This window comes from Ostrea edulis, chromosome 6, assembly GCF_947568905.1.
Source record: "Ostrea edulis chromosome 6, xbOstEdul1.1, whole genome shotgun sequence".
Classification (NCBI taxonomy): Eukaryota; Metazoa; Mollusca; class Bivalvia; order Ostreida; family Ostreidae; genus Ostrea; species Ostrea edulis.
In genome coordinates, this window is record NC_079169.1 from 41,061,075 (window position 1) to 41,073,574 (window position 12,500).

General features: G+C 37.1%; 2 protein-coding genes and 1 long non-coding RNA gene across 3 annotated transcripts in view; 1 reads left to right on the plus strand and 2 right to left on the minus strand.

Moving 5' to 3' along the window:
• The window catches only part of LOC130046775 (uncharacterized), a 215,051-nt gene that overhangs the window by 196,186 nt on the left and 6,365 nt on the right, over positions 1-12,500 (plus strand). The window lies entirely within an intron of this gene.
• Positions 1-12,500, minus strand: part of LOC130046770 (activin receptor type-2B-like) — a 183,071-nt gene that overhangs the window by 132,051 nt on the left and 38,520 nt on the right. The window contains exon 4 of the mRNA XM_056139594.1: positions 2,321-2,462. Within this exon, the coding sequence (XP_055995569.1) occupies positions 2,321-2,462 (142 nt within the window). The remainder of the gene's footprint in view (positions 1-2,320; positions 2,463-12,500) is intronic.
• On the minus strand, positions 6,380-11,049 carry LOC125653403 (tigger transposable element-derived protein 4-like). The gene has a single exon (XM_048882843.2). The coding sequence runs from the start codon at positions 9,379-9,381 to the stop codon at positions 7,870-7,872; it is 1,512 nt and encodes a 503-aa protein (XP_048738800.2). The 5' UTR covers positions 9,382-11,049; the 3' UTR covers positions 6,380-7,869.

Here is a 12,500-nt window from a genome sequence, read left to right on the forward strand (position 1 = left end):
CAGGGAGTTGCCCCATGTGGTTCTTGAGAAAACTGTGACAGAAATTTTTTGTGACGACGACGATGCCAGATGCCGCCGCCAGACGACGACGCAGGACAATGGATAGTGATCCCTATATGTCGCCACTGCGTAACGCAGGCGACACAATAAACACCATATGCAGGTGATAATGGAATATTGCTACATAAATATGGGAAGTTAACAATGGAGAAGCTGAAATCATCCCGTCTGTCAAACAGTTGAGTTGTCAGTTTGCCGTTAATGTCTACTTTCAATAAAATGTGAAATGTAAAAGCTTTATTATTTACTGTTCAAAAGTTATTAGCAAGGTTAAAGTTTTCAAAAAGTAGGTAAAACTCCAAGGTCAAGGGGTCAAAAATGTTGGTACCCATGGAAAGGTCTTGTCACAAGGAATACTCATGTGAAATATCAAAGCTCTAGCACTTACTGTTCAGAAGTTATTAGCAAGATTAAAGTTTCAAACAGAATGACAGCTAGAATTACAGACAGGACAAAAACAATATGCCCCCCAATCCTCGATCTCGGGGGCATAAAAATGGATAAGAATATTATAGTACGATTATGATGTTTTTTTTAAAACCTGCTGTTATTGCTAGAATGCTAGTTTGAATATACCAGATATTGTGCCTAATCATGAAAATGTTTCATAATTATTTGGACCAGTCGTTTTCATATTCACACTGGTCTGAATTTTTACTTGTCAATTGATCAATTGACAAGTAAAAATTTAAGTTGATAGTACAAGTGATCAGTGATTAAAAATATATATCTATATCCCTGTAATTTGGGTATAGGAAGCTAGGTCTTTGGAATCTTTTGATATTTACAATTTCATTTCTCATTCACTTCAGAATATATTATTTCATGATTGTCAAATAAAGAAGTTATTTGGTGTGACCACTGACCAGACTGGTTTCAACACACCATTCTGAGAGTTACATGTAGTATGCAGGCCTGGATCAATATTTATACATGTAGTGCCAAAATGAGCTTACTTTGAATGACACTTCAATTCATGCACATCTCAAGTAAGCTAGGCCATGCAATGAGACTGCTGTATGTATTGTGGATGAGAATTCCACAATCCCGATTTATCTTGAATTTGTCTGACAGCAAGTCCTATTGGGCAAATTCCTTTCCTCTATCAGTTTCAAATCACTGATTTAATTTTTTACAAGATCATGCAATCTTTTAAGTAGTTATATGTCCACACAATAATTGCATCTTCTTTTTTTTTCAGAATACGTCATCAATGCTCACCTAAAGGATATTAAGTGAGCAAATACTTGTCCAAATATTCAACAGCAAGTGTTGTGATTAACTCATCTCACCCTCAAACTTGTTGTGCAGGTAAAATTGCTGTTTAATATAAATAAAGTATTCTATGCTCTGTAATCAAATATTAGTGGCGTATTGTACATTTCTTAGATAAGGCTGTCTGGTGGTACCAAAATTTGATCTTTTGACCTTGACATGAATTTTGACCTACTTGTCTGAAAAGCACTGTGCAAGTTTGGGTGCATCTATGGTTCACATCCATGTCTTGTTGCTGTTCAGACTATGAAAAGATGTCACTGTTAAGAATGATTACCATAGTACATGATCACAGTCATTTAATGCAAAGTCCCAAAGATCCTTGATCAGCGTTTTTTTCTCCTTGTATTTTATATAACTCGCGACGATAAACGGCACCATTCCAAATGCCAAACAATGTTGATTTTTCCCAATTTTGAGACTAAAAATTCCCAATTCACTTGCCGAAAAATAGACCACTGGCATCGTAATTTACTTTGTCTGAAATGTTGTACAAGTCAACTAAAATGTTCACTTCCGGTATTAAATCGAAAGTACATATCATGGCAGTGCGTGTGCTGTAGAGCTACGATGATTCTATAAAGAGCCTACGACGATTCCCGACGTCTCTTGTTCTTAATTTTTTACTCTTTTAGTTGAAATCATTTGCTGATATATTGGAAGAAAATTCCCAATTTGTTTGATTTTGACGCTATTTTTCCCAATTGAATGGGTACCGGTACCACCAGTACCAGTGGGTAGAAGGAAAAAAACGCTATTGATATCAGATTTTAAAGAATTGGAACGCTAGTTATCAAGAAGTTAAAAAATTCAATTGTTAACGCATGATGGACAATGCATGATGACAGACATGCACTGATCAAAATGCAATAGGTTACCCGAGTTTTACTCAGACAGAGACGACAAAAAATTTTGATCTGAAACTTTTTGGCCTTCGTTCAAGCCCAATTTATAGTGAAAATGATATAAATTAAGATCAACCTACATGTTGCCATTGTAGTAACAGCGCCACTTGACAAAGACTATGATGATGAGCATTACCAATACTATGATAGGCACCAATGAATACATCAGAATCTCCATCACTTTGTTGGCCTTTCCATTGGAGTGGATTTTAGTAGATGAATCTACATCAGATACAAAATAAAATATATTGTACTTCATACAACATGTAGTTAAATTACATAATAAGATCCACAATTGGATACCTGTACTCTTGTTTGGGTTTTTCCAAAGGATCGAGTACAGTGGAACCTCGTTATTAAGTTTTTCATTTTGTCTAAATAAAATAACGTAATACCGGGGGCAACGTCATAAATGTTGCTAGTGGAATCCATTAAAAATATCAAAAATATCATTTGGAAATTGTATCTTCCATTGATACTCCATGAAGGTGTGTGTGTGTGTACGTGTGTGTGTGAATATATCTTTACTGCTTCTTCGTTTAAAAGAATATGACACTTGATTTATTTACATTTGATCTTAAATGTCTGTAATATCCTTCATGTTCTTATCCCTTTTCTTTATTTCTGGTGTAGGATACATAAGGATGTTTTGATAAGCGTAGCTTTTCTGCATTCGTTTGGACCGCCATTTTGTTCAACTATAATATACTGCGTTCATGTATTAAAAGAAGATGGGTGAACTTGGCGAACAATAAGCCTATTCATGATTGGGCACCGGTCGCTAATCCGGAGTTTAAAATCCGCATTGATGGTACCCGTAGTTACAATAGACACACTACCGTACAAAAACGCGGTCCTAAATATTTAAAATTCAAAACAAATAAATAGACCTACTTAATTCAAAGAACGATATTTAATCAATATCATCATCAGAATTTGTTTTACAGGCAGCATCATGTATATCAGACATTAAGCAATTTTTAAAACACATAATTACACTGATGCCTGGAGTACTTAAGGTACGTACCAAATGACACTGCATATATGCTCGCAACATCCATCAGTACGTGCTCCGCATATCCATTGACTTATTATTTTTTACTGATGTGAATGAAAAACCTCACGTTTTGTGGAGTAAATCAAATGTGGAACTGTTTTCAGCATTTTCTGTATGGTGCAGTATTAATGCTTTGATTTGGATTCAGTTTTCCCCATTAATGTTTTTGAATAGCATTTACAACCTACTGGTACTAATATACCGAATATAATAAAGGCATCATGCAGTTCTCGCCTCTTTTGGTACAACTCTGAGGCCGGTTGCAGTTACAGAACGCACGTTTGCTGTTAGATTTCCCAGCAAATACAAATGGGACAGAAACAGACACTTGATTTCCTTTTGCTTTTGTACTAAACTGTAGTTCACTGTGCCTTTTAGACAGTCTGCACAGGTTGCATATTTGTTTTTGTCATGATCTCTTCAAGTAACTCCTTAAAGGGAAAGGCAACCCTAACCACATTTTTGCTTTGACGAATAAAGTATTACTTACTGATATCGTAATTGACATGCATTTATACTTTTTATTGGGGTAATGTATTATTTCTCCTCCCCATCTTTGAATACTTAGATGTTGATTCAAAATTAATACAATTCATATTTTTTTCCTCTTTTAATTTTTCAAGGTGAACCAAATAATACAAAAATAATATGTTGATACAAAATTAATATACTTTGTATTTTTTGGTACTTTTTTAATCCTACTCCAAAATGTATTATTTTTATACTTTGAATTGGGATTTAATACATAAATAATAAAATGGGTCAAAGACTCAATTGGCCAGGTTGCAATATTTAGAGTAAACAAGAGGTACTGTGAGCAATGCTCACTAAGAATACCCCCCGCTTACCCCAATCTCCCAAAGGGTGTTGGTAATAGGTATAAACTACCTCTTTTCAGGGTGTAAAAAACAAATGGCATGACAAACCGAACCATATTGCTACTTCGATGTCCAGTGCACGTGACCTTTGACCTTTTGACCCCAAAATCCATAGGGAACATCTTCATCCCATGGGTAGTCCATATGTATGATATGGTGACTGTAGGTGGAAAGGATAACGCTTTAGAGCCCGGAAACCATATTGCTACTTCGATGTCCAGTGCGCTTGACCTTTGACCTTTTGACCCCAAAATCCATAGGGAACATCTTCATCCCATGGGTAGTCCATATGTATGATATGGTGACTGTAGGTGGAAAGGGTAACGCTTTAGAGCACGGAAACCATATTGCTACTTCGATGTCCAGTGCGCTTGACCTTTGGACCCCAAAATCGATAGGGAACATCTTCATCCCATGGGTAGTCCATATATATGATATGGTGATGGTAGGTGGAAAGGGTAATGCTTTAGAGCTCGGAAACCATTGCGTCTACAGACGGACGGACAGACAGACGGACAACCCGATTCCAGTATACCCCCCCCCCCCCCCCCCAACTTGTTGCGGGGGGTATAATAATTTGGGTAGGGATTTATTTGGTGGTAGTTATCTGGAGGACTGTTATGATTTGTTATGGCCTTAGTGTTGAAGGAGGCAGAATTGTAAAGTAAATTATCAAAATGAGTTTTGACGAGTGGAAAAAATGTTAGTTCCGTATCGGTAACGTGAGCGGACACGATTGTTTCCGGATACAGGTACGGATTTTTGTCTTGTAAAAATGCCGATATATATAAAAAAAACCACATCACATATTGCCGCAGGGCTTTTATTGATTAATAAAAAAACATGATACAGTGCTCCAAGTCGCATCTGCTATCAGGTCACAAAATGGCGACCTAAAAATATTTCTGGTCGCCATTTTCAAATTTCTAGTCGCCATGTTCAAAATTTCTACTCGCCATAGTAAAAGCTTTTGTAAATATAAGACTTGCAAGGTTTTTTTTAAAATATGAATATCTTGCAAGTAAAAAATCAACACCATGTATACATTTTGTTTGTTTATATTTTGAAACTGAATAGAAATGTACTGTGAAACATGCTGGATGCTAACAAGTCAAGTATTTACTCTGGCAAAAGTTGTATTGCATTGGGCCATCCTGTATATTTTACAGTACGCTTCTGGAGAAGAAACCCAGCGTTCTACACAAGGATTTGCTTTAAAGTTATCAATAAGTGGGCCTTCACTGCTTATCATGTTATGCGAATAAGAGCACCTAGTTTTGTTGGATCTTTTGCTGAACAATTAGTACCAGCATCAATAAGAACACTACATCCCGAGTTTGATTGTCTTTGAAAATTAACAGCAACAGTTGCCCCGTTCGACTTACTGCTAATAATGCAGTCACGGACAACGACATGTCTCTTACTGTTACCGTGAATAGTCACATTTCCACGTTTGAAAGATGTACACTCGGTCGTGGTGAAATAGGACAATGGATGTCTAGAAATTGTGGACGTTGCTGGCTTATTGGCCTCACAAATTCTGCAAAACATTTTGCCATCACGAAAATTTCCTCCGCCATTTCAGGACTGGGGTTCTTCCTTTACTTTTGCATTTCTCTTTAGACATTGCTACGCCATCTTTTGATGCAGAACTTTCCCTGTGTGATTCTTGAATTTCTTTGTAACATGTACAAGGCTGAGGCTTCTGTTTTTTACGATTGATAAATCCAAAGTGCTCTAAACCTCGTTTTCCCGCCATCTTGATTGTTTTGAACGAGACTAAAAATATTTATTCAGACTTCCGATCTCGATTCTAAAATTTTACTGGTTGCCCAAATTTTCTTCACTCGCGAAAATGCGACTTAATTATAATCTCTAGTCGCAAAATTGATTTTCTGGTCGCAAATGCGACCGTTTTACTCGCAACTTGGAGCACTGCTGATATATGTAATATTAAGTAATAATAACTAAAATGAACAATAACTTCAGGTGCTTGAATTGTATATGATTATATGATAAAGAAACAGAATTTCTCTATTTATATTGCAAATTTACAACTCATGCCCAGAAAATTTGACATTCATATATAATTGAATTTTTCCTCAGAGGTAGTGCAACTAAATTTAACCACAAAAGATAATCTCACTTAAATTTTTCAAGTTGAACTCTATTTTTAGTAACAACTTTTTGCTGTAGCGCCCATATTCGACAAAGGTCAGACTTCAAAAAACCTAGTGCATAACTTCAATATATATACTTACTTTCTGCAAAGTTTCAAGGTTGTACATAAAAAACTGTAGGAGTTGATTTCACAAAATTTCCCCAACCGCCCGCACTTCACCATACTATAGACCGGATTTGCACTTCGTGCAACCCGGCCAACAAGAGTATAGAAATAATACATCATTTTTGTATTTTTACTAAGAAATAAAGTATATTGAAAATGTATTTTTGTGTGTTTCATTATTTAGAAAGTGTATTATTTTTTACCTAATTTGGAACCAAGATTTAGAGGGTTCCAAATTTGGTCATTAAAAATATACTTCTTTTGTATCATTTTAGTATTTTTTTCTTGTATCTTTTTCATATTTATTTTCGATATGGGTGCAGTCTTTAACAACAAAAATCCTTGATTAACAATTAAATCAATAATATGTTGTACGGTGTGACCATTGAGACGATCGAGCGAAGCCCATTAACATCTTGCAACACGACTTTTATCCACCTCTTCATTTAACGCAGGAAATTTAACGCGCTTGATATAAACGGTCACAAATTGTGACGTCATATTAGCTGCAATGTTTTTTTTCTTCTTCTCTCGAACCGCGATTTCATACACGCTTTTCTCGCTATATTTGGGTATTTACATCGCTATATGTTTGCACTGGTGGCGAAAACATAAAACTCAGAAAATTTGTAAACATCGATGTAAATGTTGCCCATGGTGAATAAATTGGGCCCCTAAAAGCTGAGTTTTTAATAATATCTCACACTACTTATACAATCCGAAGGGTGCATGTGACGTCACTGTACCACGTGACTACCTACCTACTTTTTGAAATCAGGGCTTAGATTTAAGTCTTTATTGTGGTTAATTATCGCAAAATTTTGGTGAACTATTAGAATTAATTACTACAGTGGAACCCCGTTATTACGTTCCCCCCTTTTGTCACGATAAAATAACGTAATAACGGGGTCAACGTAATAAACGTTCCCAGTGAAATCCGTTAAAAATATCATTTGGAAATTGTATATCGTCCGTTGATACTACGTAGAAGGGGGTGTGTATTGACATGTTTACCGTTTCTTTGTTTAAAAAAAGAGTATGACACTTTGTTTTATTAACATCTTATCTTAAATGTCCGTAATTCTTCATGTATTTATCCCTTTTCTCTAGTAGGATGCACAATGTTTTGGTTTAAGCGTTGCTTATCACTATCACCATGCACCATTCGTTTCCGCCATTATGTTGAACTTTCGCTTTCTTAAATAAGTAATACGTTCATATAAATTTCTCGCAATACCTCATTCCTGTTCGTATTCACAGTCGTACATGAAATTATAAATAACAAAACATCGCTTTTTATTCTACATATGTATTTTTATTGTCAAAATAACAAGCATGAAAATAGAGGAAAACTATACTTACCCAACATTAGCATAAGATTCAACGTAATTTAAAGATTACACACGTTTAAGGAATCCAGTTTATAAACTCTGTTATCTTCTTCTGTTTCTTTGCTCTTTCCGCAATTTCCCCACACTTATCCTCTAAACTGTAGATTAACTGGAAATCCTCTTCGTTGTTTTCTTCCATGTACTTTCTAATGGTCTTTAATGCATCATTTACTTCGTTGCTGGTAACTGGTAGGTTGGTGGTTTCATCTTCATCTTCATTATCTTCTTCATATTCATCTTCTTCTGATTCCCTTACACCCATGAATTCCTCACAAATTTCCTCCTCTGTTGGCATATGATGCGGTTGAAGGTCGTTGTCATGATTTACATATTCCTGGAATTCCTCTTCTGTCATTCCTGCTGGAACGTCGATTTCATCTCTTTCTTCTGACTCCTCGATGGCGAATCCAGCTTTATGGAAACAATTGGCGATGGTGCTACAGGATACCGACTTCCATGCCTTGTTCAGTAGATGCACGGCATCTAGTAGACTAAGGCTTTTGGCGAGGTCGCTGGCGGTCACGTTCGAATCGTCTATATCACTAATGATCTTACGCACAACTTCACTACGGTATTTGCTCTTAAGATTTTTTATTATGCCTTGATCACACGGTTGTATTATCGACGTGGTGTTCGGCGGCAGGAATTCTAGGCGCACGTTGCTTAAGCGATCTGCCGAATTCTTCAGATGGGCTGTGCAGTTATCTACCAATAGCAGGACTTTCCGCTTCTTCCGGCACATTTCACAGTTAAAATCACGGATCCACTCGGTGAAGATCTCTCCTGTCATCCACGAATTTTTATTCGCTCTGTATGTGATGGGCAGGCTTTTTCCACGGAAGCACCTTGGATCTTTACTTTTGCCGATGATTAGAAGTCTCCTCTTGTCGCCTCCACTCATGTTTGCACACACTAAAGCTGTTATGCGATCTTTGCATTTCTTTGATCCACTGGCAATCTCATTCTTGAATACATGGGTACTGTCGGGTATGGCACGATAGTAAATTCCAGTTTCATCTGCGTTGTAGATATCATCGGCACTATACTCGCGTGTTAACTCCGGAAGAACATCAGTGATCCAGCGATCAGCGGCGTCTTTGTCTGCATCTTTCTTTTCTCCATGAAGCTTCTTGAATCCGATGTTTTCCCTTGTTTTAAATCTGGATAACCATCCTTTACTAGCGTTGAAGTCGGAAACATTCATCCTTTCGGCGAAGTTGATTGCCTTTTCCTGCAGAATCGGACCACTGATTGGGATGTCTCGTTGTTGTGCTGTCTGGAACCATTCCTTTAGCGCATCGTCAAGCTGTGCGTTTTTACCGCTGCGATGTCGTTTTCTCTCCGAATTTCCAGAAGATTCATAATTTTCTTTGATCTTTGAACGATTTTTGGAGATGGTAGATATCGTTGATTGGACGAGTCCATAGCGGCGACCTATTTCTGACTGTGATACTTTCTGATCCAGAAGCTTGACGATTTCGTACTTAGTGGCAAGGGTTAAATCGGTCCTTTTCCTCTTTAGCGACATGATGATAAATTCAAAAGCACACACATACACACAAAACACATATATGATACACAACACAACCAAAATCACACACACAAAAACCAACACAACACTTACACTTTTCACTGCCGATAAGCACTAAAACCAAGCACAATAAAATAAGCACTAAGATTTCAATTATACACTGTAGCACAAAAATTTATCCAGGGATATTAAGATGTTCAATGATCGAGCCGAATACCGTGCACGGAACAACTGATAACACGGGGCAGTTTGACCAGGGTATATATGGACAAAATCTAATTACACCCAAGCTACATGTCAGGATTACTGACCATTTTTTAATTGCTGAACACTGTTTAATACGCAATTATCAGTGCCAGCTCCTTTGATCATTTAACCCTATCCAAGCCGTTACCCAAGCCGTTTTAACTTTGTTATGAGGAATTTCATCCAAATTATGTTTGATACCAAAGCTGTCCGTAATTTATAGAGTTTTAATAGCAAAAGTGATCGCACATGTCGTGGAGAATTATCAAACTGTATGAAAAATGAGGTAAATTTTATAGAGTACACTTAGATAAACAATCTTTAATATTGTTGGTCACTGGCTTCAATACGGTGTATTTACCTGTATTGATGTCGCGAGATCTTACGAAGCGTGATCAGTCAAGCGTCTCTAATCCCCAGACAGACCAGGAAATTTACGTGGTGACTGCCTCAGGCAGTCAAGGTGTGAACAGCTGATTATCTTGAGAATCACTATTGAATAATTAGGGGTTTATTACGTTTTTTGTCGGAATTTTTACAACGTAATACCGAGACCCGGCATCTTGGGACAACGTAATAACGAGGTCTATTTTATATAGGTTTGTTAAGAAATGGTTTTGTGCTTTGAAATTCCAACGTAATATGCGGACTAACGTAATAAAGGGGGAACGTAATAACGGGGTTCCACTGTATAAGAATAAAGAAGGAAAAATGCATGTAATTTTGTATACTTTGAAAATATGAGATGTGTCCTTTAAATAACATCTTCTTTAGTGCTATTGATACTAAATTGAAACTAAATGGATAGAGCAAGTAGTCTTTTACTAAAATTTGTAAATTTGATGATCCCCAGAGTAGGAATAACAGAAAAGGATGTACAAAAAAATGGTAAATTTCATAACCCAGGGTTATGACTTTAGGATGAGTCCAAATTAGTCATATCTTTTGATGTTTTAACCGATATCGAAAATAAATACGAAAATGACACAAAAATATAATACTAAAATGATACCAAAAAAATATATATTTTTAATGACCAAATTTGGAACCAACTAAATCTTGGTTCCAAATTAGGTAAAAAATAATACACTTTCTAAATATATAATGAAACACACAAAAATATATTTTTAATATACTTTATTTCTTAGTAAAAATACAAAAATGATACATATGATGTATTCCCAAACCGAACAAGAGGCCCATGGGCCACATCACTCACCTGAGTCACCTTGGCCCATATCTGAAGACTTTCCATATATATTTGCATGTAAAATCTTAGTCCCTATTATGGCCCAAACTACCCTTTGCAAACTTGAATCTACACTATGTCAGAAAGCTTTCATGTAAATGTCAACTTCTTTGGCCCAATGGTTCTTGAGAAGAAGATTTTTAAAGCTTTTTCCTATATTTGTATGTAAAACTTTGACACCCCCCCCCCCCCCCACTTGTGGCCCCATCCTACCCCCCAGGGGTCATGATTTGAACAAACTTGAATTTGCACTATGTCAGAAAGTTTTCATGTAAAAATCAGCTTTTCTGGCTCAGTGGTTCTTGAGAAAAAGATTTTAACTATATATTTGTATGTAAAACTTTGATCCCCCTTGTGGCCCTGGGCATCCAACCCCCGGAGCCCATGATTTGAACAAACTTGAATCTGCATTATGTCAGGAAGCTTTCATGTAAATCTCAGCTTTTCTGGCTTAGTGGTTCTTGAGAAGAAGATTTTTAAAGATTTTCCCTATATATTTGTATGTAAAACTTTGATCCCCCCTTGTGGCCCCATCCTACCCCCGGGGGCCATGATTTGAACAAACTTGAATCTGCACTATGTCAGAAAGTTTTCATGTAAAAATCAGCTTTTCTGGCTCAGTGGCTCTTGAGAAGAAGATTTTTAAAGATTTTTCCTATATATTTGTATGTAAAACTTTGATCCCCTATTGTGGCCCCATCCAACCCCAGGGGCCCATGATTTGAACAAACTTGAATCTGCATTATTTCAGGAAGCTTTCATGTAATTCTCAGCTTTTCTGGCTCAGTGGTTCTTGAGAAGATTTCTAAAGATTTTTCCGATATATTTGTATGTAAAACTTTGATCCCCCCTTGTGGCCCCATCCTACCACCGGGGGCCATGATTTGAACAAACTTGAATCTGCAATATGTCAGGAAGCTTTCAGGTAAATTTCAGCTCTTCTGGCCCAGTGGTTCTTGAGACGAAGATTTTTAAATGACCCCACCCTATTTTTGCATTTTTGTGATTATCTCCCCTTTGAAAGGGACAAGGCTCTTCATTTGAACAAACTTGAAAGCCTTTCACCCAAGGATGCTTTTGGCCATGTTTGGTTGAAATTGGCCCAGTGGTTCTGGAGAAGAAGTCGAAAATGTGAAAAGTTTAACAGACAGACGGACAGACGACGGACAAAAAGCAATCAGAAAAACTCACTTGAACCTTCGGTTCAGGTGAGCTAAAAAACAAGAGGCCCATGGGCCACATCGCTCACCTGAGTCACCTTGGTCCATATCAGAAGATTTTCCATATCTATTTGCATGTAAAACCGTAGTCCTTATTATGGCCCCAAACCTTCCCCTGGAGGCCATGGTTTTTGCAAACTTGAATCTACACTATGTCAGAAAGCTTTCATGTAAATGTGAACTTCTTTGGCCCAATGGTTCTTGAGAAGAAGATTTTTAAAGATTGTCCCTATATATTTGTATGTAAAACTTTGATCCCCTATTGTGGCCCCATCCTACCCCGGGGGGGGGGGGGGGGGGGGGGGGGGGGGGGGGGGGGGCATGATTTTAACAAACCTGAATCTGTACTATATCAGAAAGCTTTCATATAAATCTCAGCTTTTCTGGCTTAGTGGTTCTGG

Excerpts from the sequence above, each read along its gene's own strand:
- LOC125653403 (XM_048882843.2), bottom strand. The coding sequence starts at position 9,381 with ATGTCGCTAAAGAGGAAAAGGACCGATTTAACCCTTGCCACTAAGTAC.